Genomic DNA, 22,243 nt, shown 5'->3' on the forward strand with positions numbered 1-22,243 from the left:
CCATTGACGGCTATAGACGTCAAAAATTCATTTAAACTATTTCTATTAGTTTCAAATTTTTTCCACTTTTGTTAACAAGAGTTAGAAAACCTAGAATTTTTTTTATTGTACATTTAGAACAGTTATAAAATGCGTGATTAATTGTGCGTTAACTAGTGAAGTAATGCAATTAATTGTGATTACAAATTTTAATCACCTGACGCCCCAAATTTTGAATAACGTTTTTTTATTTTTTTATTCATTCATTGCCATTGACGGCTATAAATGTAAAAAATTCATTTAAACTATTTCTATTAGTTTAACATTTTTTTCCACTTTTGTTAACAAGAGTTAGAAAACCTAGATTTTTTTTATTGTACATTTAGAACAGATATGAAATTTGTGATTAATCGTGAGTTAACTATTGAAGTTATGCGATTAATTACAATTAAAAAAATAATTTTTTATAATCTTTTTTTTTAATGAATTTATGGCATTGAATAAGTTAATATTGACATTATCGATCTTAAAATATTTTTTGTTAATATTAAATTTTTTTTACTACTTGTTTTCCTTTTTTTAATTGTGTGTTGTCATTTTTTAGGACGACGACGTGGATCCAGACAACCCCGGAGTAGAGGTGACTTTTGTGTGAAACAAACATTTCAAACCCTTGACAGTAGTGCTTTTCAAACCTTTTACGGCAAGTTAAATAGAACTGGAAATTTTGGGGGGACAAATCCCCAATTGCTCCTTAAGTACCGTGTGATTGGTTGGAAGATCACAGTGTGCGTGTGTTTGTGTGCGCCAGGAAGCAGAGAACCTTCTCACCTCACTGACGGGACAACCTCACCCCGAGGATGTGCTGATGTTTGCGGTGCCCGTGTGCGCCCCCTACAGCGCGCTCTCCAACTACAAGTGCGAACCGCCGCGCTCCGGTTGACTCTCTGTCTTAAAAGTAGTATGTAAGGGAAGGATCATGCTTTTATTGTTGTTGTTTACACTTACAGGCACAAAGTTAAGCTGACGCCAGGCTCGCAAAAGAAAGGCAAAGGTAACTTTTTTGTGGGATGATGTGTTTAGTATGTGAACCACTACACTGCCTCTGTAAGGCAAATTATGCAGTGAGTGAGAATGCATCTTATATCAGCCTGCATGAATGTATGAGATGTGAATCACTATACTACATTTTTGGACTATTTGTATTAGTTTAACATTTTTTTCCACTTTTGTTAACAAGGAAAATAAAACCTAGCTATGTGAATCTCTACACCACAAGTCCAAAGGTAGACTACCCTCTAGCATAAGTCAGCTATGTGAAACACTGCGCAACAAATGTGACTCAAGGGCAGACTGCACTCTGGCTGATCAGTAGTTGGTGAAAGTGAATGGATTGTCAGCTATGTGAACCACTACACTGCCATTAGCCCAAATGATTGTTAGCGTTTTCTTGTCCCCTCCAGCCGCCCGCACCGCACTTATGAGCTTCATGAAAGCCAAGGAGGCTACTGTGAGAGAAAAGGACTTGCTACGCAGCGTCAAGGTACCAAATAGATATTTATTTATTTTTTATTGCCAGAATTTATTGATTGGACTTTTGCGCTGCAGGACGGTGACCTGTCCAGAAACATGCCTGGCAAAGTCAAAGTGTCCGCTCCTAACCTGCTGGCGGCCAAGAGGAAATAAGAGGCCGCACTCGCTACACAGTGGGTGGAAACATCATCGACTTTTACTTCATGGACTTCATTTAATGACCAAAAATCATTCTTTGAACAAGAGAGGGAAAAATGTGTATAATACAAAAGGACACTTTTCTGTTCGGTCGCCTTTTATATTCACTGGCCACATTAGGTATGGCATAATTTAAGACAAAATAAAATAAAATATGCTCGGTTGATTGAAAGTTATTATTGTACAGCTAATAAAGGTTTTATGATGAACATGAATTCACTTTTGCTTTGGAATTTGCAATAGATAAAACCAAAACCTATGTTTCACTTTGGTAACAATTTTTATTTATAACACATTAAAAAAAAAACATTACACACAAAAATACAACAAATATTTTAGTAGAATTTCCTGTACAAAAAAAAATAAAAAATCTCTTCATAGTCCTTGCAGTTTGCTGCGGAGACAAGATAGAAGTAACGTTGATATTTGCTTGTTTTCTTTTTACACAAATGTACAGAGAGGTTCTTACCTGTCCTCAATGGTTCTGTTGGCTGGATAGTACACCTTAAAGGCAAAACCACTTCTTAGGAAGGAGCCCTGGTTAAGTGATTAGCACAACTTTCATTAATAACATTAATAATTAATAGCATTTTACATTATATCAAACCCCAACGTTCCCGATTCACAAATGTTTGTCACAAATTCACTCATTTGTGTTTTTTGTGCTCTGAAGCAAACCCCATATGCCACAAAATTCTTCAAAAACTGCAGCTAATAGGAAAGTAGTAATTGGCGTCATGGAAGTACGTTTATAGTATTAAAAATGTTTTGGGCTGATCCAAGTTTGTCTTGTGAGGAATTCCTGGACAAAAAATGCATTGTGGAGTATATGGCGATGATTTGACGAGCTTACATACCGGGTTGACGCAAAGGCAGTCGGAGTGCGTGACGGCGAAGGGGTCGTATTTGTCGGCAAAGACCACGACGTCGGGGACGGGGTACACTCGCAGGGCGTAGTCGTACGCCCAAAACACGGGAGTGACGTAAAGTGGCAGCGGGGCCAGGTGAGCCTGGGACAGGATGGTCCGGACAAACTGACAACAACAGTGTCAACGGTGACAATGTGGAACATAATTTTTTTTGGGGGGGGGGGGGGGGCACTCACATGGTTGGGAATGTCCAAGTTGCTGTTGGGCAAGCCCACGCAGTTTCTGCACATTTTGTTGACCAGGTCCTCGCGGATGACCATGATCTCCTGGCTGCAGTACTGGATCCTGAAAGGGAACATAATTTACCCAATCAAACCCACATACTCGTTTTGATGAAAGTGCTAGCTCAATGCAAAATACCGTATAGGGGCTATTAAAACTAGCAGCCAATGTTGCGGTTATTATTTCAACAAAGCTGTAGAATAGATTTGAACATTCTGCTGAATACGTTCAAGAAATGCTAATTGAAGTTCAACGCAAACATGGTGAAGCAGCATTTGCTGTGATGCCGTACACAATGGAAATATGTTATTTTTGTAACCGTGAAGCACAATGGTGTATGAAATGAGCTATAAAAATAAAGCTTAACTTACATTTACCATTTTTGACATTTACCTGCATGGGTTTGTGGTGAACACCGAGAAAGGCACCCTCTGTCTGAACTCCTCAGTGATGTGATCAGCCAGCGGAGGTCTGTGGGGTTATACATAATTCGATAATGGTCCTTTTTTTTGGGCTGCTTTGTCGTTTTTCAGGCTAAAAATGTAAGAGGGTTACAAAGGGGTCCTCCTGGGTCCATGATGGAGTTCCATTCCTTCAATGGTGAAGTATCCAGAATTTGTATTGACTAGAAACATCAAAAATTTACTTTAAACTATTTCTATTAGTTTAAAAAAAATTTTTAACAAGAGTATGAAAACCTCCAAATTATTTTTGTACATTTAGAACAGATATACAATTTGTGAGTAATCGTGAGTTAACTAGTGAAGTCATGCGATTAATTACGATGACAAATTTGAATCGCCTGATGCCCCTAATTTTTAATAATTATTTAAAAAATATATATTAAAAAAAATATTTTAAAAAAAGTAATTTTTTTTTTTTAATGACTTCACGAGTTAACTCACAATTAATCACAAATTTTATATCTGTCCTAATTTAAAAAAAAAACAATCTAGGTTTTCATACTCTTGTTAACAAAAGTGAAAATAAAAGTTTAACTACCGGTAATAGAAATAGTTCAAATGAATTTTTGACGTCTATAGCCGTCAATGGCAGTGATTAATAAACCTTTTCTATGAGTAGACTAGTAAAGCTGTCATTTTGTAAAAATGTATATGAAAAGTACATTCAAAAAAATGCAACCGTAATTCCGCCATTTGTAATGTTGAAACCGTAGCCCTGCATGTTCTTTGTAAAACAGCACCGTTAGCGAATGGAGATTTATTGCTAAATATGAGTATTACCGTGGCAGGACGGCGCCTGGCCCTGGATCTTCAGGACCGGGAACGAACACAAAACGACAACTGTGAGTTAATAGAAGAGGACAATTACAAATGTAGTTAAAAATAAGACCATATAAATGTGAATGCACTCTTACTTGTTGTGTATGTTGGGATGCGCGCATATGCTGTCGGCTAACACCTTCAGCGACTCTAAAAAGAGAATTATAGCAACATGAAATGATGTCATTTCTCACTGAAATGTGACTGAAAAGTTGAAAGAAATTACCCTTGAGTGATTTGACGTGACTTTTTCCATACGGGGCAGAAGAGAAGTTGCCGCAAAAGATGAAACACGTGGGAGGCATTGCAGCATAGCCTGATGGGAAAAACAATGACGTTAATGTGTTTTTTTGCTAGAATGTTGCTACAAAGAAAAATAGAGGGAAGAAAAAACATTTAATCACACAATTTATTTGTGCGTTATTGCTGAGCATACCCGAGAACATGTGGTTGAGCTTCTCCATCACCTCCACGCTGTCCAGCCACACGTCGGACACCAGGACAAACATGGCGTCCTCGTTCTCCTCCTCCAGCTGCTTGAGCTTGGCCGACGCCTTCACCGACGTCGACGACGGGCCGCCGAAAAAGTTGATGTTGCCGAAGTAGGCCCTGGCGGCAGGGGAGGGGGCGACTGCACAGTCAGGACACGGGATGCTCTCACAAACGACACGGGTGCGTGCCCATCACTTTGAATTGAATTTCATAAAAAAATTAAGAAAAATATCTTATGTTCATGTCTTTGAGTAAAAATTAATACAAATTTTTTTGGGGGGAGGGGGAGTGATAAGCTTTTCTACAAAAATAATTTAAAAAATAATGAATTAAAAATAAAATAAAATCTGCAAACATAAAACATTGATTATGCAACCCCATGTCAAACTTTTAAATGACAATGCAAAAAAATTAAATAAAAAAAATAGTTTGAATAATACCGCGTGGCTGATGACGGTTCTATCGGCGGTGTGCCAAAACCATTGACGTGGAACACCGAGTCCTCGTACCAGCCTGAAAAACACAAGATCCAAATATTGAGCTGAATCTGTATTTACATAGACAAGACAATGACATGAGACGAATAGTGGCTCAAAACTTTCCGATAATAAATCATTAAAATTACAAATACTTCATTTCTGAACGTATTGGTATAATGTAGGCCAAATGCTTAAACATTTTTTATTTTGCATGACCACTCAGAAACACTCAGCAGTTGTTCAGCACAACATTGCAAATGATGTAGTTATCAAAATAATAATAACAATAGTAATAAAAGTCATCTTACCCTCAGCCAGTACAAAACTGTATTCAGTGTAAAGTCCGTTATGAAACTTGTGCAAGCTAAATTAAGGCAAACATCAACTATATATATATATTTTTTTTTATCAATTAAAACACTAGAAATAAATAAAAGGATATTGCCTTGGACATATTGAGCTCTATGGTTCCAGTTGGATCTTCCAGATAGAATTTCCCCTTTAAAAGACAACACAAAAGCACAAGATCAACAAATCCTCGCGATTCTGAAAGGAATTAAAAATAATAATAATACATTTTTTATTTTATTTTTTTTAAAGCACGTGGTCTGCCACCTCACCTCTTTGACTTGTGCAATCATGCCCAGTACGATCACGCCGCCCTGTTTGGCTGTGCTGCCAAGCAAAGCTTCAATGGTCTTCAGCTAGATAACACAATGAAAGGGGGGGGGGACAATTAAGTATGGGGAGAAATAAAACAAGATTTATTCACATTGGAAACAAACATATTACTTGTCATTGACTTCCTCAAACAGTTTATGTTGTTAGATTTTTCTGATGCGCTGGCCCTTTAAAATTACAAGCACTTGAGGAGTTGTAACGAGTCAAACCGCCAGCAGAGGGCAGCAGTGCGCCATTTTAGATTTGGTTGCTAACTGTTTTACAATACAGCGAGTGGATGGGACTTTATTATCATGGTGGCATTTTAGTCAAACAATCTTAAGCATACATTGAAACAGGGAACCTTTTTTAATGTATGTTTTTCACAGACTTATGTGTTATGATAGTGAATAAAGTGCAACAATTTTGCAAATATGACCAGATTGTTACTATCAGCTGACGAGCTTTCCTGTCCAATACTGCCTATATTTCACTAAATAGATTATTAAGCATTCAAAAGCCATTCCTATATCTATTGATTATCGAGTTGTGACAAAAAAAAAAAAAAAGAAGAATAATGACGATACCTGAAATTTGTTTTGATTGTGCACTACAGCAGCTCCTACGACCGGCGGGGTGAACAACTCGTGTCGACGCGTGCGCTGTAAACAAATGCAGACAAAAGTATAAGAACTGCCGCACGGAAGAACGTCAAGAAGAGCGAAGAGATTAGAAAAAGCAGACCTGCAGTAAGATTCCGTAGCGCTCGCGAAAAAGTTCCGCCTTATCTCTGGCGATGCCGCACAGGCCCGGCGCTGGATGGTTGGTCATACTGATGCTGAGAACCACAACACAGCCTGGATCCATTAATAATAATATAATTTTGTGCTTTACAGGGCCTATTTCAACATCAAACAAAAGAGAGAAACAATGGCGTTTACTTACGGGACAAATTTCTTACGCTCCGCATTGTAAATGTATCTTGGCACGTCGAAGGCTCCAATGATGTTGAAAATGTTACTCCTGGAAATGAGTCAAACACGTTAAATAACGGGAAAGGCCGCCAGTTCAAAGGCGGGGGAAAAAAGGCACGTTCTGGTGGTCGGCGGTCTCGGAGATTCTTACATGGTTTCATCGCAGGATTGAGAGCAGTCCTGCACGGCAATTTCCACCACTGATTGCTCGATCATGCTCGAAGACACTGTTGGAGGAGCGTACAAAAAAACCACAACAATTAGGGCTAGTAAATATGACGTAAAATTTAATATATATCAGATTTCAAAGGAGTTTTCGGGTCGGGACAACAGGATTGATAATGTGAAAATAGAGCATGTGTGTTAACATGTTTTAAAAGCGCACACACACAAAAACCTCACATGGTTGCTTCTCCACAGCATCCAGCACTCTTTCGATGAGGTCATCCAGCTCAGTGGGACTGACGGACTCCAGGACCTCCACCAGGTACTTGGTGGCCTCACTGAGACAACATTAAAACAAGCCAGGAAACGTGTCAATATTCAGCTAATGTGCAATTTACATCTGATCATTTATTTATTATTTAGTATTCATGTTATATGACATGGGTCCGTTTTGTCCTTTGGGATGACACACTTTTTATGTAAAACAACAAAAAAAATTGTTATTTTGCCGTGACCGGCAACTCTCCTGCTACTCTGTTTTGTTTTATTTATTTATTTTAAATATCTTTAAATGTCAATGCCGTGTATTTTTTGGCACAAGAAAAGAGAGAAAGGCAAAATATTCAAAACAGCCGCCAAACTAGTTTATTTAAAGTAAGCATTAGTGTTGAGAATTTTAAGATTAAATACTTCGGATTTTGTCGAGACCGTGAAATGAAGCTGGTAATAAAACAACAAAAGACTGTAATTTTCAGCAATGAATTGACCATTAGTTTAGGAAAGTGACCATTTAAAAAGAGTCAAATGACGTTTGGAAGCACGAACGTGCCTCTGATTATCTAATAATCGCTACGACAATTAATAAAAGTCGTACAACACCAGCTAAAATAAAACATTTTAAACTAGAAAATACTTAATTATACATACGGTCGAAGAATTAGTCCCCGCATTTTGAAGTCAGTACAAACTCTGGACTTAATTTTCCGAGCAGGCTCCATCTTTGTTGACTTCCCTGATCAGCCCACTCGTGCTTTGGCGCCAAATGTTTTACTTCCGCAAATTGGTGTCGTCACTTTCCGTGAAAGTCATACAAAATAAAGTGAATAGAGGATTGAAATGTAAAAGTCAATAATAAAAACGAAAAATAAAATAAACGTTTCATTATTATACTTTTTAAAGTGCTACACAATGCGACAGTTACGAATGTAACCGTGGACTTTTATTTCGTTACTCCAAACTGCTTGTGGGCATTACTGTCTTAAATTTGAATAGCTTTTTAAACTACATATTAACATTTTTGTTTTGAGAGTAGGGTCTCTAATATTACAATAATAATATTCTGCTTAGTAACTTATTTTTAAACATTTTATTAACATCTTTATTGCAGAGGGCTCACTTGAGCCTTGAGAGGAAGTGCATTTCTTTACATAAACTAATATTGCTAATATAAGTATGTAATTGTTTAAAAAAACAAAAACAATATTAGCATTAAATTTTCACCCTGATCCGATACACATAATCAAATATAAATCAATTAGTAATAATTTAAAATTACATCATCTGTATGCGTAATTCTAAAAATATCATGAAATATACCATCGGACGTTTTAGTTCCAAGTTTGAACAGCTTGTCACAATAACAAAAATTGTACTTACATTGACAACAAAGTTACTTGGTTAAGATGAAGAAATATACAGCATAAACTAAACCCCCAAATAAATGGCACACGCATAGAATACAAGAGACGGTTTTACTGTAGCAACTGAATCTTTAATATTTTGTAAGATATAAAAATCTTCATCTTTATCATACAATAAGACACACCACATGTTTAGTCAAAGAAACAATGTCTGTTGTTTTCTTCTTTTTTTTTGCCACCACACAAGAACGAAAATGATAGAAAATGATGATCCCTTTCGAGGTAAAACAGCTGGTTGGACGATTACGCAGCCACACAACAAGCTCTTCCCTTCTTTTACGCAAGACATTCAACACACGTTCCTCACCAAGTAGGCCTTTAGGCACCGAGCTGAAAGCAGGACCTACCCTGGGAAGCCGACACACTTGGATGTCATTAAAAAAAAAAATGCTAAATGGAAACAGCAGCGCTTCAGGGAAAGTGTGTGTGATCTCACAGGCAGTAACTTGACAGATACGCTAACTCCAAAAAGTTAGGGATGTTGGGTTTTTTAGCTGATATTTCGGGATGTACCTAAAATGCACTATACATGTATGCCCCAAAAAAAAAAGAAAAAAAAAAAGATTTCCACATCTCTACCTTTCAGTCACTCTTCCAGTTTCTGTTGCAACCTGCTTAGGGCGCACTCATAAAGCACGTGTTCTGTTGCTCAATTGTTAGTCGTCATCTTGGTCTCCCTAGTGTCAAAAACGGGAACAGCGCGAGGAACACAGCCGTTAAATACCAAATCAAATTGAACATGCAAATTGTATTGGGCAACCCGTGAATCAAATAAACCGCAGAGACCGGAAGGGTCACAGAAAGTCATAGACGTGGACATCCTTGGAAAAGTTCATGGATCTGTTGTGAAATTTGCCGTTCAGCTCAAAAGTTTGTGCAAAAAGAACAACTTTAAAGGTTATAACGCATTTCAGGTTCTTCCTGAAAGTTCACCAGAAAGCCCCGATACCCCCAAATTTTTGTGAATAGTATAGAAAAAAAACTAGATTCAATGGAAAGAACAGTCTGCCCGGCCGCATTGTCAAAACACTGCGAGACCTTTTAATTATTATTAATTTTTTTTACACATACATAACCAATGTGCTGAACTTGCACTATTTTCAAGCGACGCGTTCCTTGGACAAAAAAAATCAACACCAAAAGCAGCCAAGCACAGGAATCGGCATTCCAAATGAAATTGAAAGAAATACAAAGTCGATATCGATGTTTGAACATGCCGAGTCTCTTTCACAGAAAGCCACCAGTGTACGAGATGTGCAGTCAAAATCAAAACGCAGGAAGGAACGGCACACACTGCACGTCATGCAACTGACACGGTAAAAAGAAACACAAGATTGACGTGAACAAAAATTGGACATTTCCCAGAATCCTCATGTTCTGGCTCAACCAAAGCCAAAAGAGGCATTTATGGCAGAAATATATATTTTTATATATCTATTCTTTTATTCACATTACCAATAAGCCGCTTTCCCACCTCGCAACTACAACCCCCCCCCCAGTTAAACAGCATTTTAGACAGTAATGCTGGCACAAACGGATTTAGCAGCACAAAGCCGCTAATGTAAAGCTCATGATCTTTACGCACGCACGCACGCGCACGCACACACACGCACACACATGCATACACGTACAGACAGACAAAATCAAGCAGACAAATAAACGTGCAGCAAGCTGAACGACGTCCAATGATGGCTGAGCGGGTTTGTGTGGCATGGTGGTCATGCAGGAACACGTGCGCGCGCACACAGATTACAAACACTCCCCCCCCCCCCCCCCACACTCCATTTTTGGCTGGTCCACAGCTTGCCGTCACTAGGGGGGGGGTTAAGGGTCACAGTCAGTGCTCCTTGGCTGGTAGTGCCCTCCCGAGCGAGCTGGTTGGTTGGCTGGGCTTCTTTCTCCCAAGACGGGGCGCGGCGAGCGTCTACAGGGTGGTGGACGGAAGCTTCTTGACGCGTCGCTGGGCCAGGAAGGAGCTCTCGATGGGTTTGAGCTCCGGGGTGGGTTGCGAGTTCTTCAGGGCTGAGTATGTGGCCGCCATGGCGCCCTGGGACGCACATAACCGTGTTAAGCAGGACTAGGATGCTATGATAAATGCTTTACTGTGCTAATTAGCGACTTTTTTTTTTCCGACATGGTTCGTTTTACTCTCAACAGGAGTCAAATTTACATTTAAAGTAAGTACATTTTACTCAAAGTTAGGGGTGTCAAAAATTAGTGTGTTCATTTAAAGTTTCTTTAACGCCACAACATTTTTTTTTCACGGGAATTCCAGTCGCAACGCAGCAGACACGTGCACGTCAATAATAGATTTAATAATAACGCATATATTTATGGAGACTGGGGTCAAGTTGCACTTCACAATTTTAAAAATGTGCAGAATTTCACAAGTTACTTCATGTTAAAGATGGTATAACTCTTATTGTGAAAAGAAAAATGCACTGAGCTGCCACTAATGCCTTACAATTGCAATTATGCCATCTAGTGGCAACCTCAACACAAATCAATATCACACTTTTTTTACAGTACAGTACAGTACATTTTACATTATTAATTTTAATTCAATTTCATGAATTATTATGAAATTACTGTATCAACGACTAAAAGATGCAGCCATATTTCTATTAGTTTAACATTTCCACTTATGTTCACAAGAATATGAAAACTTTGAATTTGTTTTTATTGTACATATAAAACATAACATTTGTGATGAATCGCAAATTAATTATTAAAGGCACACGATAAATTCCTATAAAAAATTGTAATTACCCTACTACCCAAAGTATTTTTTTACAGTGTATGAGAGAATTGGCCTATCCCATGACAAAAATCGAGTCAAGTTTTTTTCACTCAGAAATTGTAAGTAAATTTTAGGACATTTTTTGACTAAATTTTACTAGTTTATTTAAAAAAAAATACACAAGGGTTGACAAATGAACCCACGACCTTCAGTTTGGGAGACTCTGCCACCTGAGCTATGCCACTCCTACTGTTTGCTAACATTCAAAACGAGACAAAAAATGATGAGGTACGAAGACTCCAGCTGACACAAGCGATATACACAGAAAGGAGTGGCATGGCTCAGGGAGTAGATTGGCTGTCTCCCAACCTGAAGTTGCGGGTTTGTTCCGAAACCCTTGAGTGACTTTACTTTAAAAAAGTTTTTTATTTTTTTTATTTTATTTTATTTTTTTAAGTAAAATGTTGTCAAAATCTCTCCGTATTTTTTTTCACGAGATAGGCAAATTCACTTGTACACACTAAAATAACTCTGAATATTTTACTCTCTTCCAAGCGTAAATTTTACTCTAAAAAATATATATATATATATATTTTTTTTAGAGTATAATGTACAAAATTGACTGTGAGGTTATCATGCGAGAATCAAGTGAGCCCGACTCACCTTGACCAGTTTGGGGTCCTGGTGCGGGAGCTGGCTGTTGGGGAGTTTGTCTCTCTGGACGATCCACGGATGTCTGAGGACCTGCTTGGCGATCAGTCTCTGATGTGGGTCCACGTGGAGCATTTTTGACACCAGGTCCTGCAGCAAGGAGCGCACTTGAGATAAGAGTCAAGATCCACGGATGCCAATAACACGCTAAGTAAGAAGTGGCACCTTAGCAGCGTCCGACACTGTGTCCCAATTGCCTCCGGTCAAACTGAAGTGACCGTTGCCTATCCTGTTCAGGATCTCATTGGGAGTGTCCTCGGGTCCGTTGGCGAATGGAGTGAAGCTAAAAGATGGAAGCAAGAAAAACAGGACCATGCGAGGACGGAAATGGACGTTGCGGCGCATTTTTAAGAGCGAGATGAATTATTTACCCGGCCAGCATGGTGTACAGCAAGACTCCCAAACTCCAGATGTCGCAGCCCTCATCATAGCCTTGGCGCTTTAACACCTACCGAAAACAAATGTATCTTTATTCTCTACAAGAAATGGCAAATATAAAAAAACAGGCACTATGACGCAAGATGTGGAGGGCTCACCTCAGGAGCCACAAAGTTGGCGGTGTAGCACGGGGTCATGAGCAAGCCGTTGTTGGCGCGCAGCTGCTTGGCGAAGCCGAAGTCGCAGATCCGAATGGACTCCGGGTTACCCGACTCGTCCACGTAGAGGATGTTGCTGGGCTTCAGGTCTCTGTGCACCACCTAAACAAGAGAAGAGAAGAGAAGAGAAGAGAAGAGAGGGAAACCGACCGAGCATTATTTAACAATAATAATGAGAAATTCAGTGCGTCTTTTTTTTCCCTTATAAAAATAAATATATATTTATTTTTGTTTGTTTTTTACTTTATTTTATAAAAAAATATATTTTAAAAACAGATTTATATAAAATATTTGTTTTATTTTTCTAAAAAAATAAATGCAAATAAGTAAATTAATAAATAAAAAAAGACAATGATGTGCTTTTTTCCTTTAAAAAATTTGTATTTATTTATTTTACCAAAAATATATTTAGTTTTAAAATATATTTATAATATTTTTTCTTTTTCTAAAAAAAAAAGAATAAATAAAACGAAAGAAAGAAAGAAAGAAAATTATGTGTGTCTTTTTTCCTTTGAAAAAATATAATTTTGTATTCATTTATGTATTTATTTTACCCAAAAATATATTTGTTTTAAAAGTATATTTATTTATATATTTTTATTTTTCAAAAAAATAAAAAAAAAATAATAAAAAAATAATAAAAAAATAATAATATTTCTTAATTTATTTATTTTAAAATATATTTATTTTAAATATATAATTATTTATAATATTTTTTTCTTTTTCTAAAAATAAAGAAATAAATAAACGAATAAATAAGAAAAATCTGTGCGCCTTGATCGAACCCAGGTTAAGAACCACTGTTCGAGGGCAATACTACTACTGGCTGCTAAATGTGTTGCATCCTCACCCCCTGCGAGTGCAGGTATTCCACAGTCTTGGTGATGGTGTGCAGCACGGCGCTGGCCTCCCTCTCCGAGAAGGACTTCTGCTTGAGGATCCGATCGAGCAGCTCTCCTCCGCGCATCAGCTCCGTCACCAGGAACACCTGCTTGCCGGTGTCGTACACCTGCAACACACATAGGAAAAGTCATTAGGTATTATCTCAGATAAGTGTGACGATTGCGCGCGGGATTATCCTCACATCCTTCAGCGTTATGATATTAGGATGCTGTCCGTATCGGAGCAGGATTTCGATCTCCTCGGAGGGGTCTGTGCTGGTCTTGTCGATCATCTGTCAATCAGGAAAACAAGCTCAGACTTGGAATTGTACTGGCCTTGGCGCAGGTCAAGTGAGCCACTCGGTACCTTGACGGCGTATTCCGTGTTGGTGGCCTTGTGGACACATCGCTTGCACACGGAGAAGGAGCCCATGCCGATGTCCTCTTTCAGTATGTAGCCATCACTGAACAACAAGTTCTTTCCATGGAGCTGCTACAAGTGAACAGGAAATGATTTGTTTTAAATTTATTGTGTTCTTAGTTGAATCCTTATTATGGACAACAATTTGTTAAAAGTGCTCAAAAAATAAACTTGAGTCGATTTTTGTCCTCATACACAATCTTATTCAAATTGCCTGATATTATGTGCTGATTAGGTAGTGCACATCTTGGCCTCCTAGAGGGCGCTGTGGTGCATGCATACAGATAACACACGTATATATACCACCTTTTCCCGGAGTAAAGTTATGTTACTTGTCTTAAAGGGCCGGCGTAAGCCAGGGACGATCTTGTGTCTTTTCTTTTCACCCTTTCAAGTGACTGCCGGCTTACCTGGACCACCGGGTGCGGAGGGGGCTGCACGGGTTCCGCTGAACGTTCCTCCTCCAACAGGCTGGACGCGATAAAGCTGAAGCCTCGGAACAGCTGGTGAGCTCCAGCACTTGGCGGCACGCCTGGAGAGTCTGATCAAATGAGGACGAAAAGTTGAATGACACAAAAAAAAAAAAAAGTCTAAACTTCCAAGGTGTTCGCTACTTTTTTTCTTTTTTTTTACCTTTAGGCGTGCGGGAGGTGAACTCGGAGTCAAAGTAGAACGTATCGTCAGGACGTGCCACCGCCGGTTTGAAAGGGGGTTTTATTTCTCTGCGGAACAGTTTCTGGTAGACGGGAAAATATTTTTTGTTTGAAAAAAAAAACGCAGCTGGCAACAATGCTACAGTAATCCAATTCATTGGATAAAGCGGGCAATAATTTGGTGTACGCAATTATTCATACAAATAAAAACATTATCTAAAAACTTTCACTATTTGCTGTTTTAATGTATGCATATTAATTGTACACATTATAATTCAACAATGAGCAGCACGGTGGACGAATGAGTTAGCACATCCGCCACATAGTCTCGAGGTCCCGAGTTCGAACCCGGGCTCCGGCCTTCCTGTGTGGAGCTTGCATGCTGTCCATGTGCCTGTGTGGGTTTTGCTAAATTGCGAATATGCGATTGATGTCATTCATTGTACTGTAAGTCGTGTGAATGAAAGATTGTTTAGTTCAGTTTAGTATTCAGAGCTACTACTCCAAGCAATTGAAATTAAGATGTTCAAAAAACAAAAAACAAAAAAATAATGTAAATAAACATACGCTATAAAACATTTGTCATAACAAAACCAATATCTAAAATGGTTAAAAAAAAAATACTCACATTCCAGTCAATGTTGGAAAACCATCCCTGACGTTTGATCTCTTCTGCTCCGTCTGGACCCGATCCTAAAATGAAATCATAAAAAAATCAGCAACGTTTTATATTTTAGTATATTTATTTGAATATATGGCAATGCTTAGATAATGGGTGCAATGACGTTCATATTGTCCGGGACTGTAAAACTATTTAGGTTTCTTTGTAATAACGGTGAAGGAAGGATTATGAAATTCAGCACTAACATATTCTAGTGCTCACAAGTGAGAGGCAGAAATTTTTAAATTGACCTTTTTATTTACAATTTTCTATGCTGCCTTAGTCTTGATGTAAATAACTCTACTTCATGTATCAATTAAACTTAAAGACCGTGTAAAGTGAATTCAAAGATTTGTTGCTTACATTAGCTGAAAATGTGCAAAGACTGAATCGCGATTGTAAAGCCTGATTATATATCGGCCTGTTTGGCCTTTTTTTATTTTATTTTATCATTCATTTTGCCAAGGTTGTCATCGTTAACATTCTATTGTGTGATGTTAATTTGTTCTTTTCTTTTAAACTTCATACTTCAAGCCCATTTAACGACTTGGCTGCAGCACCCAAACAGAAGCAGCCTACTGGGTCAAGTGTGTGTGTGGTGAACGGAGATAACCGACCCAGTCTGTTGCCGGGGTTCCTCTTGAACAGAGCTCGGAGAAGCGACTGGGCTTCTGCGCTGAGGAACTGAGGCATTCCCAGACGTGCCCTGCAAGAGAGAAAGTCATTCCTCAACATCATCATCATCATCATCATCATCATCATCATCAATACAAGTGCGGTTGAGAAGTTGCACTCACTTGAGAATCATGTTCATTGTTTCTTTGCGGTCTTTCCCGTGAAAGGGCAGCGACCCAGTCAACATTTCAAACTGGAAGAGAGAACATGTGGCTTTCCGTCACATTTGTATTACATTATTGTGCAGTGGAATATTAAAGTGTCTTAAATAGAATGCACACTACTCATAAAAAGTTTAGAGCTTTCTGGTGAAATTTCCGGACGAACCCAAATCGCACGGCGGCCTTGCAGGTGAATTTTATTTTTAAAGCGAGTTCACCTGCAGAAATTACAGTGCAGTTTCGATTCATTCTGAAAGTTTTACCAGTAAGACGAATATCCCAAACTTTTTCAGCGTCCAGTATTAAATGATGGAGAACCTTCTTTCCTTACCATCAGTACTCCAAATGACCACCAGTCGGCGCTGTGGGTGTGCCCTACCCTGTTGACCACCTCGGGTGCCATGTACTCCACAGTGCCACAGAAGGAGTACGCCTTCTCATGGTGGTCAATGCCCTCTTTGCACAGACCAAAATCTGGAAGACACCAACGACACTTTTGTTCTTCACTTAAGTCAGCCTTAATATGGATGAGAAGATAAATAAAACATTTGCGGCTTCTGGAGTTACTTTCGGGCACTTCCTTCCTATTTTCTTACCTGTGAGTTTGATGTGACCTTCCTCATCCAAAAGAATGCTGGAACATAAAAGTGGAACATGTTAGCGACACGACAAATAATACTAGCGAAAAATATCATAACTAATATTTGCACTTTTTTTCAATGTCATACCTTCTGTATATCAGTGATTCTGACTTTTTTTTTTAATCCCCTTACACTTCTGACATTGGCAACAAATGTGTACATAAATGCCCCATAGCCATACAATACTATAACACTTTCTTTTGCTTTATTGAACAAACACATAATAGGCATGTTCATTCATACAGGAGTTGCCGATGGCAACGACTCTGACCCCAGCCTAGCTAACAGGTTAGCCAGTTAGCAGTCAGCTAACTCAACACTCAAAGTCAGACATACTATAGTATACAAAATATTCAGTAGCTTGTATTCCATTTGGGAAAGTGGAAATTCAGGTGAGAGTAAATGTGCACCGATGTTGCAGTCATCCAAGAACCACGCAAAGCAAATCAATAAAAAATTAAAAATTAAATGCAGAAAATTCAACACGTTTTACTTTTCAGGCTTCAGGTCTCTGTACATGATGCCCAAGCTGTGGAGGTGGTCGAGGCCCAGCGCCAGCTCGGCAAGATAAAACTTGACATCCTCCTCTGTGAACATCACCTGCGAGACACAAACAGATGGGAAGGATGCTTCAGGAGGAATGTTGCATGAAAAGACGGCGTGCGGCGTCGACACACTGAGGGGGGGGGGGGGGGGGGGTCGCACCTCTTTAGACAGCCGGGTGAAGAGATCGCCGCCGCGGAGGAAGTCCAGGATCAAGTAGAGTTTCCCTTCAGTCTGGAAAGCTGAAAATCGGATATACAGTGACACTCCAATTCTCCATCTCCAATCATAGAGAGGCCAAACATTCTTTTTAGTATGATTTTAATGATCCCACATGCACATTTATACTTAGTAAACATTTAAATACAAGCGTTTGAACACACTAAAAAAATCCACACATTACATGTAGAGAAAATAATGTTAATAATGTCTGTGTGTTAGATATATGCATGCCCCTTTAAGAGGGGGTCAGATTCTTATTTTATTTAAAAATATCTATTTTTTGGGGTCGGAGGGGCTTATTCACTGCAAAAAGATTATTAGAAAATGTAAGAACAAATATAGTAAAATAAGAAAATGATTACTCCAAATAAGCAAGGCTGTCTGCTAAGAAAATTTTACTTAAATTTACCTGTAAGAGTTTGAAAAATAAGAAAATTGTATTTTTAGATTAAAAACAAGTCATGTTGACTAGATAAATAATATTGATTAAAATACATTCGCAATCATTTACATTTAGCCAATTGAGCCTCAGTGTCAAGCAGGGAGGTAACAGGTCCAGTTTTTTAAATATATATTTGGTAAGACTCAGGCAGGGATTGAGCCCACAACCTTCCAGTCTGAGGACAGACACTCTACCACTACAGTAGACCACAGAGCTAGTACTAAATTAGGTGGAAAGAAGTAAAATTAGCATAGTAAATATATAGTAAATAAATATAACGAAACGAACCACTTGGACTGATGATTTTTACAAAAAAAAATGCTTACAATAAAGTGCTAAATTGCACTTTTTGTCTGATTGTTTTCACACTTATATATTTTTTAATTTATCTTATTACTAGATTATGCAAAATCTTAAAATAAGAAAATTCTATTTATGAAACCCCAGTTCAGGGCCACTGATGTTGGTTAGCAATCTTAAAGTGTGGAAAATGCTTGTTTTAAGCCTCATAGCACTTAAAACTGGCTGTTAACACTTAATGCCAAGACTGCTTGATCAAATAAGATAATTAAATAATACGTATCTTAAAATAAGCAGAATGATCTTGTCTGACAATCTCATTTTAAGTAAAAAAAATAACATGTCAGAGCAAAATAAACACATTTTGGTTAAATTTAAGAAATGATATCTTACTCTAAGATGTCCGTTTTTGCAGTGGGTGTTTTATCACCACTAATTCAAGAATTTTATGGATGAAATATTTTTTTTCCCTTAATGCAATTACAAAGGGTGTCAATTATATGTGCGCCAACATTCTCCCCATCCCCTGCGAATATACAGCCTTAAATTGGTCATAATCAAAAATAACATCAATATAAAAAGATATCTTTTTGAAAGTGCATCAGAAAGCAACCGTTCCCCATCCAAACACACGTAATCACACATTGCTATTAACTATAATTTCCGCGATATAGCGGGACAACTCGAATGTGAGTGCGTGTCTAAATGAGGCGACGGCCCTGAGGCCGACTGACCGTAGTGCAGCTTGACAATGAACGGGTGGTTGACATCAGCCAGGATGTTTCTCTCCATCTTGGTCCTCACACGATCTCTCACTGGTAAAGAAAGAAAAAAAAACAACAACGCGTACAGTAGCTGACATTAATGCAGCATTTCAATCACCTGAAAGGAAAATGGTGTTTTTCGTTGGCTACTCTACTGTCGTGCACACTCGTCGCCACACTGCTGATGAACTCATTCACTGCCATTAACGACTATAGACGTCAAAAATTCATTTGAACTATTTCTTATTAGTTTCACATTTTTTTCCACTTTGGTTAACAAGAATATGAAAACCTAGATTCTTATTTATTGTACATTTAGAACAGATATAACATTTGTGATTAATCGTGAGCTAACTATTAAAGTCATGCGATTAATTACAATTAAAAAATGTAATCGTCTGATGCCTCTAATTTTTAATCATCTTTTCTTTTCTTTTTTAATTAGCGGCATCAGGCGATACTTTTTTAAAAATTTTTAATTAATCACATGAGTTCACATATTTGATATCTGTTCTAAATGTACAATAAAAAAAAAAATTTCATACTCTTGTTAACAAAAATGGGGAAAAAATGTGAAACTAAAAGAAATAGTTCAAATAAATTTTTGACGTCTATAGTCGTCAATGGCAGTGAATGAGTTAACTAGTGTCGATGTTTTTACTCAGACTTGCCCAGTAACTGCAATTTTATCGGTGAGCAAATGACGGAATCACAGTTAAATACAACAGAACAACAAGCATTTAAGCGCTTTATTTATTGCAGCCTGCAGATCCCCAGTGTGAGAATAAACAGTGCAAAGTGGTTTCTAACTGAACGAGGAAGCTTTTTTCCCCCTTTTTTTTTCCTTTTAACTACTGTGGTATATAAACCCGACAGCTGAATAAGTTGTACAAAAAACACAGTTTGAAACAGAAGGTTTGTATTCATACAAATGAAATCAAAGAAATTCAATCGCAAGAGTCCCTCTGGTACCTTTGAGTGTGGCCTTCTTGAGGACCTTCATTGCATAGAGCTGGTTGTCGTCAGGAGGGGTCACCTTGCGCACCAGGAACACCTCAAGTGTGCGAAACGCAAGCAATGTCAGGAGCGAGCGGCAAAAGAACGCAGAGGGCGAAGAGATGCGGCTTCCAACTCGCGCGCGTTACCTTCCCAAAGGAACCCTGACCCAACACTTTGAGCAGCTCAAAGTGAGACGCGTCTGCTTTTTCCGAACCCTCTTTGACCACATGGGTGATGTTGATTTCCTTGATTTCACCATCTTCCTATATATGGGGGGAAAAAAGGATTTAATAAAAGTGTCCAAAATGCTCCCAGAGATCCATTGACATTAGTGATTCCCAAATGGGCTCCCTCTAGTGGTACATGAAAGAATCTTTAAAGGGATACTTTTCAGCAGCAAAGAGTTCATATTTTGTCTATAATTAATGTGATAACGTCATTATTTTTCATGTACAATGAATACCTTTAAAGACACATTTTCTACTTGCTGTCGATTGAAGATGACATCACCTGTGCTGAGAAAGTAGGTAACAACCAATCATGGCTCACTTGTTTTCTGGGTTTGGTCAGTAAACTGAGCCATGATTGGCCGTTACATTACAGGTGATGTCATCTTCAGTCGACAGCAAGTAGAAAATGTGTTTTTAAAAGTTTGAATTGTACGTGAAAAATAATGAAGTTATCACATTAATTATGGAGAAAATATGAACTTTTTACTGCTGAAAATGGCTCAAAGAGTCAAGTATCCCTTTAAGAATTGTTTGTTTAAAAATATTTAGGTCGATTATATTTTTGGGATGGGTGAGTACTGATACCAGGATTCGGTATCGGCCCGATACCTGGCCTTATGTTAAGGTATCAGTACTTGTCACGGTGGTTGATGGCCGTTTTTTACGATCGGGCACGAGAAATTAGAACAACAGAAATTTGCCATTAATTTCATGCAATTTTAAGGAAAAACCCTCACATTGGGATATATAGGTCAGGTCTTTAAAATGATGTCATTTTATGTATCAAAGCTGGTAGTGGTATCGGTACATTGTATTGGTATCGGTCTGGGGGGAAAAAATAGCATCGAACATCTCTAACTTTGTCATTTAAATGTTATGATCATGATGGCGGACTTGGAGAATTGAGGAAGTCTTGTTTTTCAGGTTGAAAAAGTTTTGAGAGTTAATGTTAATGATTTGAAGGCGTCTAAGGAGACATACAGCAAAAACCTGTTTAAATCGCAGCGATACGATCCAGAACCACTTGCGGTAGGTGAAAATAAACACAACAACCATAACACTTAAAACTAACTAACTAAATAAATAAATAAAATAAATTCCGAGGCATAGCAGTGACTACCATGACAGACATACTTTTTTTTTTTTACAGTTTACAATTTTACATTTTATTTGATTGTGTTCAAAATAATTGCCGAGAAAATGGCTTGAGTAAAATCGCTATGTAGAATACAATCATAAGACTAAAAGGAGCGACCTTAGCACTAAATAGTCAAGTGACGTTATTCGATTTTAATCAGAGTGAAACGCTGAGCTTCCTCATGACAAATAACAGCAACAGGAAGCAGCGTTAACATACACGCACTAACCCAAAAAAAAAAAACATATTTAGCTGAACTTTAAATGAGATGTCGTCACGGTTACCGGCGCCAAGTGTTTCAGTGCAGGCAAAGTATCTGCAGCCGCCGCCGCCGCCGCCGCCGCCGCCGCCAAGCCTTTGGTTTGTTTGGGTAGGTAGAAAGGGAGAAAGCGACTCAGTTTAAATCTCGCCCCGGGGCCCATGTCCCAAGTCGCGACACTCTTAAGGGGCGGCCTTTCTGACTCTGGTTGCGCTCCTCCGACTGACTGAGTTGCAGTTGAACACGAATCACAAGTAGGCAAACAGGAAGGAAGAGGTTGCCTTCATTCTCACAGTCCTGCACCCAAGAAGGCACACGCAATCGAAACACGACGGAGAAAAAAAAACATAATAAACCACAAGTGATAAGAACATAAGGCATAGTTATCAAATCAAGACATTCGACCGTTTTGAAGTTAAAAGGCAGGAGGAGAGATCTTTCATTTAAAAGCCGAGTCACCGCAATCGAATCATATACTGCATTTTGTCATGTGGCATCTAAAAGTGGTGAAAAACAGGTGCCGGTGGCAAATAAGGGCAGATGCCAGCATTTGAATATTCTATATTACAGTTTTGTCTCATGAAGGAAGTAG

At 38.4% G+C, this 22,243-nt stretch overlaps 3 protein-coding genes across 10 annotated transcripts in view; 1 reads left to right on the top strand and 2 right to left on the bottom strand.

Moving 5' to 3' along the window:
* The window catches only part of nemf (nuclear export mediator factor), an 11,397-nt gene extending 9,264 nt beyond the window's left edge, over positions 1–2,133 (top strand). Inside the window, exons 28-32 of the mRNA XM_086094016.1 lie at positions 584–619; positions 791–897; positions 990–1,033; positions 1,443–1,522; positions 1,588–2,133. Of these exons, the coding sequence (XP_085950142.1) occupies positions 584–619; positions 791–897; positions 990–1,033; positions 1,443–1,522; positions 1,588–1,665 (345 nt within the window). The 3' untranslated portion in view covers positions 1,666–2,133. The remainder of the gene's footprint in view (positions 1–583; positions 620–790; positions 898–989; positions 1,034–1,442; positions 1,523–1,587) is intronic.
* pole2 (polymerase (DNA directed), epsilon 2) lies at positions 2,059–7,957 on the bottom strand. 3 transcript variants are annotated; one of them, XM_086094019.1, is made up of 19 exons: positions 7,842–7,957; positions 7,152–7,252; positions 6,901–6,976; positions 6,721–6,798; positions 6,520–6,613; positions 6,363–6,437; positions 5,736–5,819; positions 5,557–5,614; positions 5,424–5,471; positions 5,077–5,149; positions 4,581–4,753; positions 4,371–4,460; positions 4,240–4,294; positions 4,106–4,165; positions 3,255–3,332; positions 2,816–2,924; positions 2,568–2,744; positions 2,180–2,247; positions 2,059–2,104 (listed from the first exon to the last, which is right to left on the bottom strand). In XM_086094019.1, exons 1-19 carry the CDS (start codon positions 7,910–7,912, stop codon positions 2,086–2,088), a joined length of 1,587 nt encoding a protein of 528 aa, XP_085950145.1. In that variant the 5' UTR covers positions 7,913–7,957; the 3' UTR covers positions 2,059–2,085. The 3 variants fall into 3 exon arrangements, with proteins under 3 accessions (XP_085950145.1, XP_085950144.1, XP_085950146.1); XM_086094018.1 differs by lacking the exon at positions 2,059–2,104 and having other exon boundaries at positions 2,113–2,744; XM_086094020.1 differs by lacking the exons at positions 2,059–2,104; positions 7,842–7,957 and having other exon boundaries at positions 2,113–2,744; positions 6,520–6,632; positions 7,152–7,222.
* Positions 7,958–8,663: 706 nt separating this feature from the next.
* The window catches only part of rps6ka1 (ribosomal protein S6 kinase a, polypeptide 1), a 50,628-nt gene continuing 37,048 nt past the window's right edge, over positions 8,664–22,243 (bottom strand). For 3 of the 6 annotated variants that reach the window (XM_086094059.1, XM_086094057.1, XM_086094061.1), the window contains exons 3-22: positions 20,171–20,287; positions 19,998–20,079; positions 18,996–19,076; positions 17,460–17,539; positions 17,248–17,354; positions 16,710–16,747; positions 16,445–16,587; positions 16,075–16,145; positions 15,895–15,983; positions 15,245–15,309; positions 14,597–14,699; positions 14,374–14,504; positions 13,910–14,035; positions 13,746–13,835; positions 13,512–13,670; positions 12,602–12,763; positions 12,437–12,513; positions 12,231–12,348; positions 12,018–12,155; positions 8,664–10,661 (exon numbers count right to left, since the gene is read on the bottom strand). In XM_086094059.1, the coding sequence (XP_085950185.1) occupies positions 10,539–10,661; positions 12,018–12,155; positions 12,231–12,348; positions 12,437–12,513; positions 12,602–12,763; positions 13,512–13,670; positions 13,746–13,835; positions 13,910–14,035; positions 14,374–14,504; positions 14,597–14,699; positions 15,245–15,309; positions 15,895–15,983; positions 16,075–16,145; positions 16,445–16,587; positions 16,710–16,747; positions 17,248–17,354; positions 17,460–17,539; positions 18,996–19,076; positions 19,998–20,079; positions 20,171–20,287 (2,100 nt within the window). In that variant the 3' untranslated portion in view covers positions 8,664–10,538. Of the gene's footprint in view, positions 10,662–12,017; positions 12,156–12,230; positions 12,349–12,436; positions 12,514–12,601; positions 12,764–13,511; positions 13,671–13,745; positions 13,836–13,909; positions 14,036–14,373; positions 14,505–14,596; positions 14,700–15,244; positions 15,310–15,894; positions 15,984–16,074; positions 16,146–16,444; positions 16,588–16,709; positions 16,748–17,247; positions 17,540–18,995; positions 19,077–19,997; positions 20,080–20,170; positions 20,288–21,676; positions 22,027–22,243 lie in introns of those variants that run through there. The other 3 variants (XM_086094063.1, XM_086094058.1, XM_086094060.1) reach the window with 3 other exon arrangements.

This window comes from Leptonotus elevatus, chromosome 14, assembly GCF_054856555.1.
Source record: "Leptonotus elevatus isolate MCC_2025b chromosome 14, RoL_Lele_1.0, whole genome shotgun sequence".
In the NCBI taxonomy this organism is placed as follows: domain Eukaryota; kingdom Metazoa; phylum Chordata; class Actinopteri; order Syngnathiformes; family Syngnathidae; genus Leptonotus; species Leptonotus elevatus.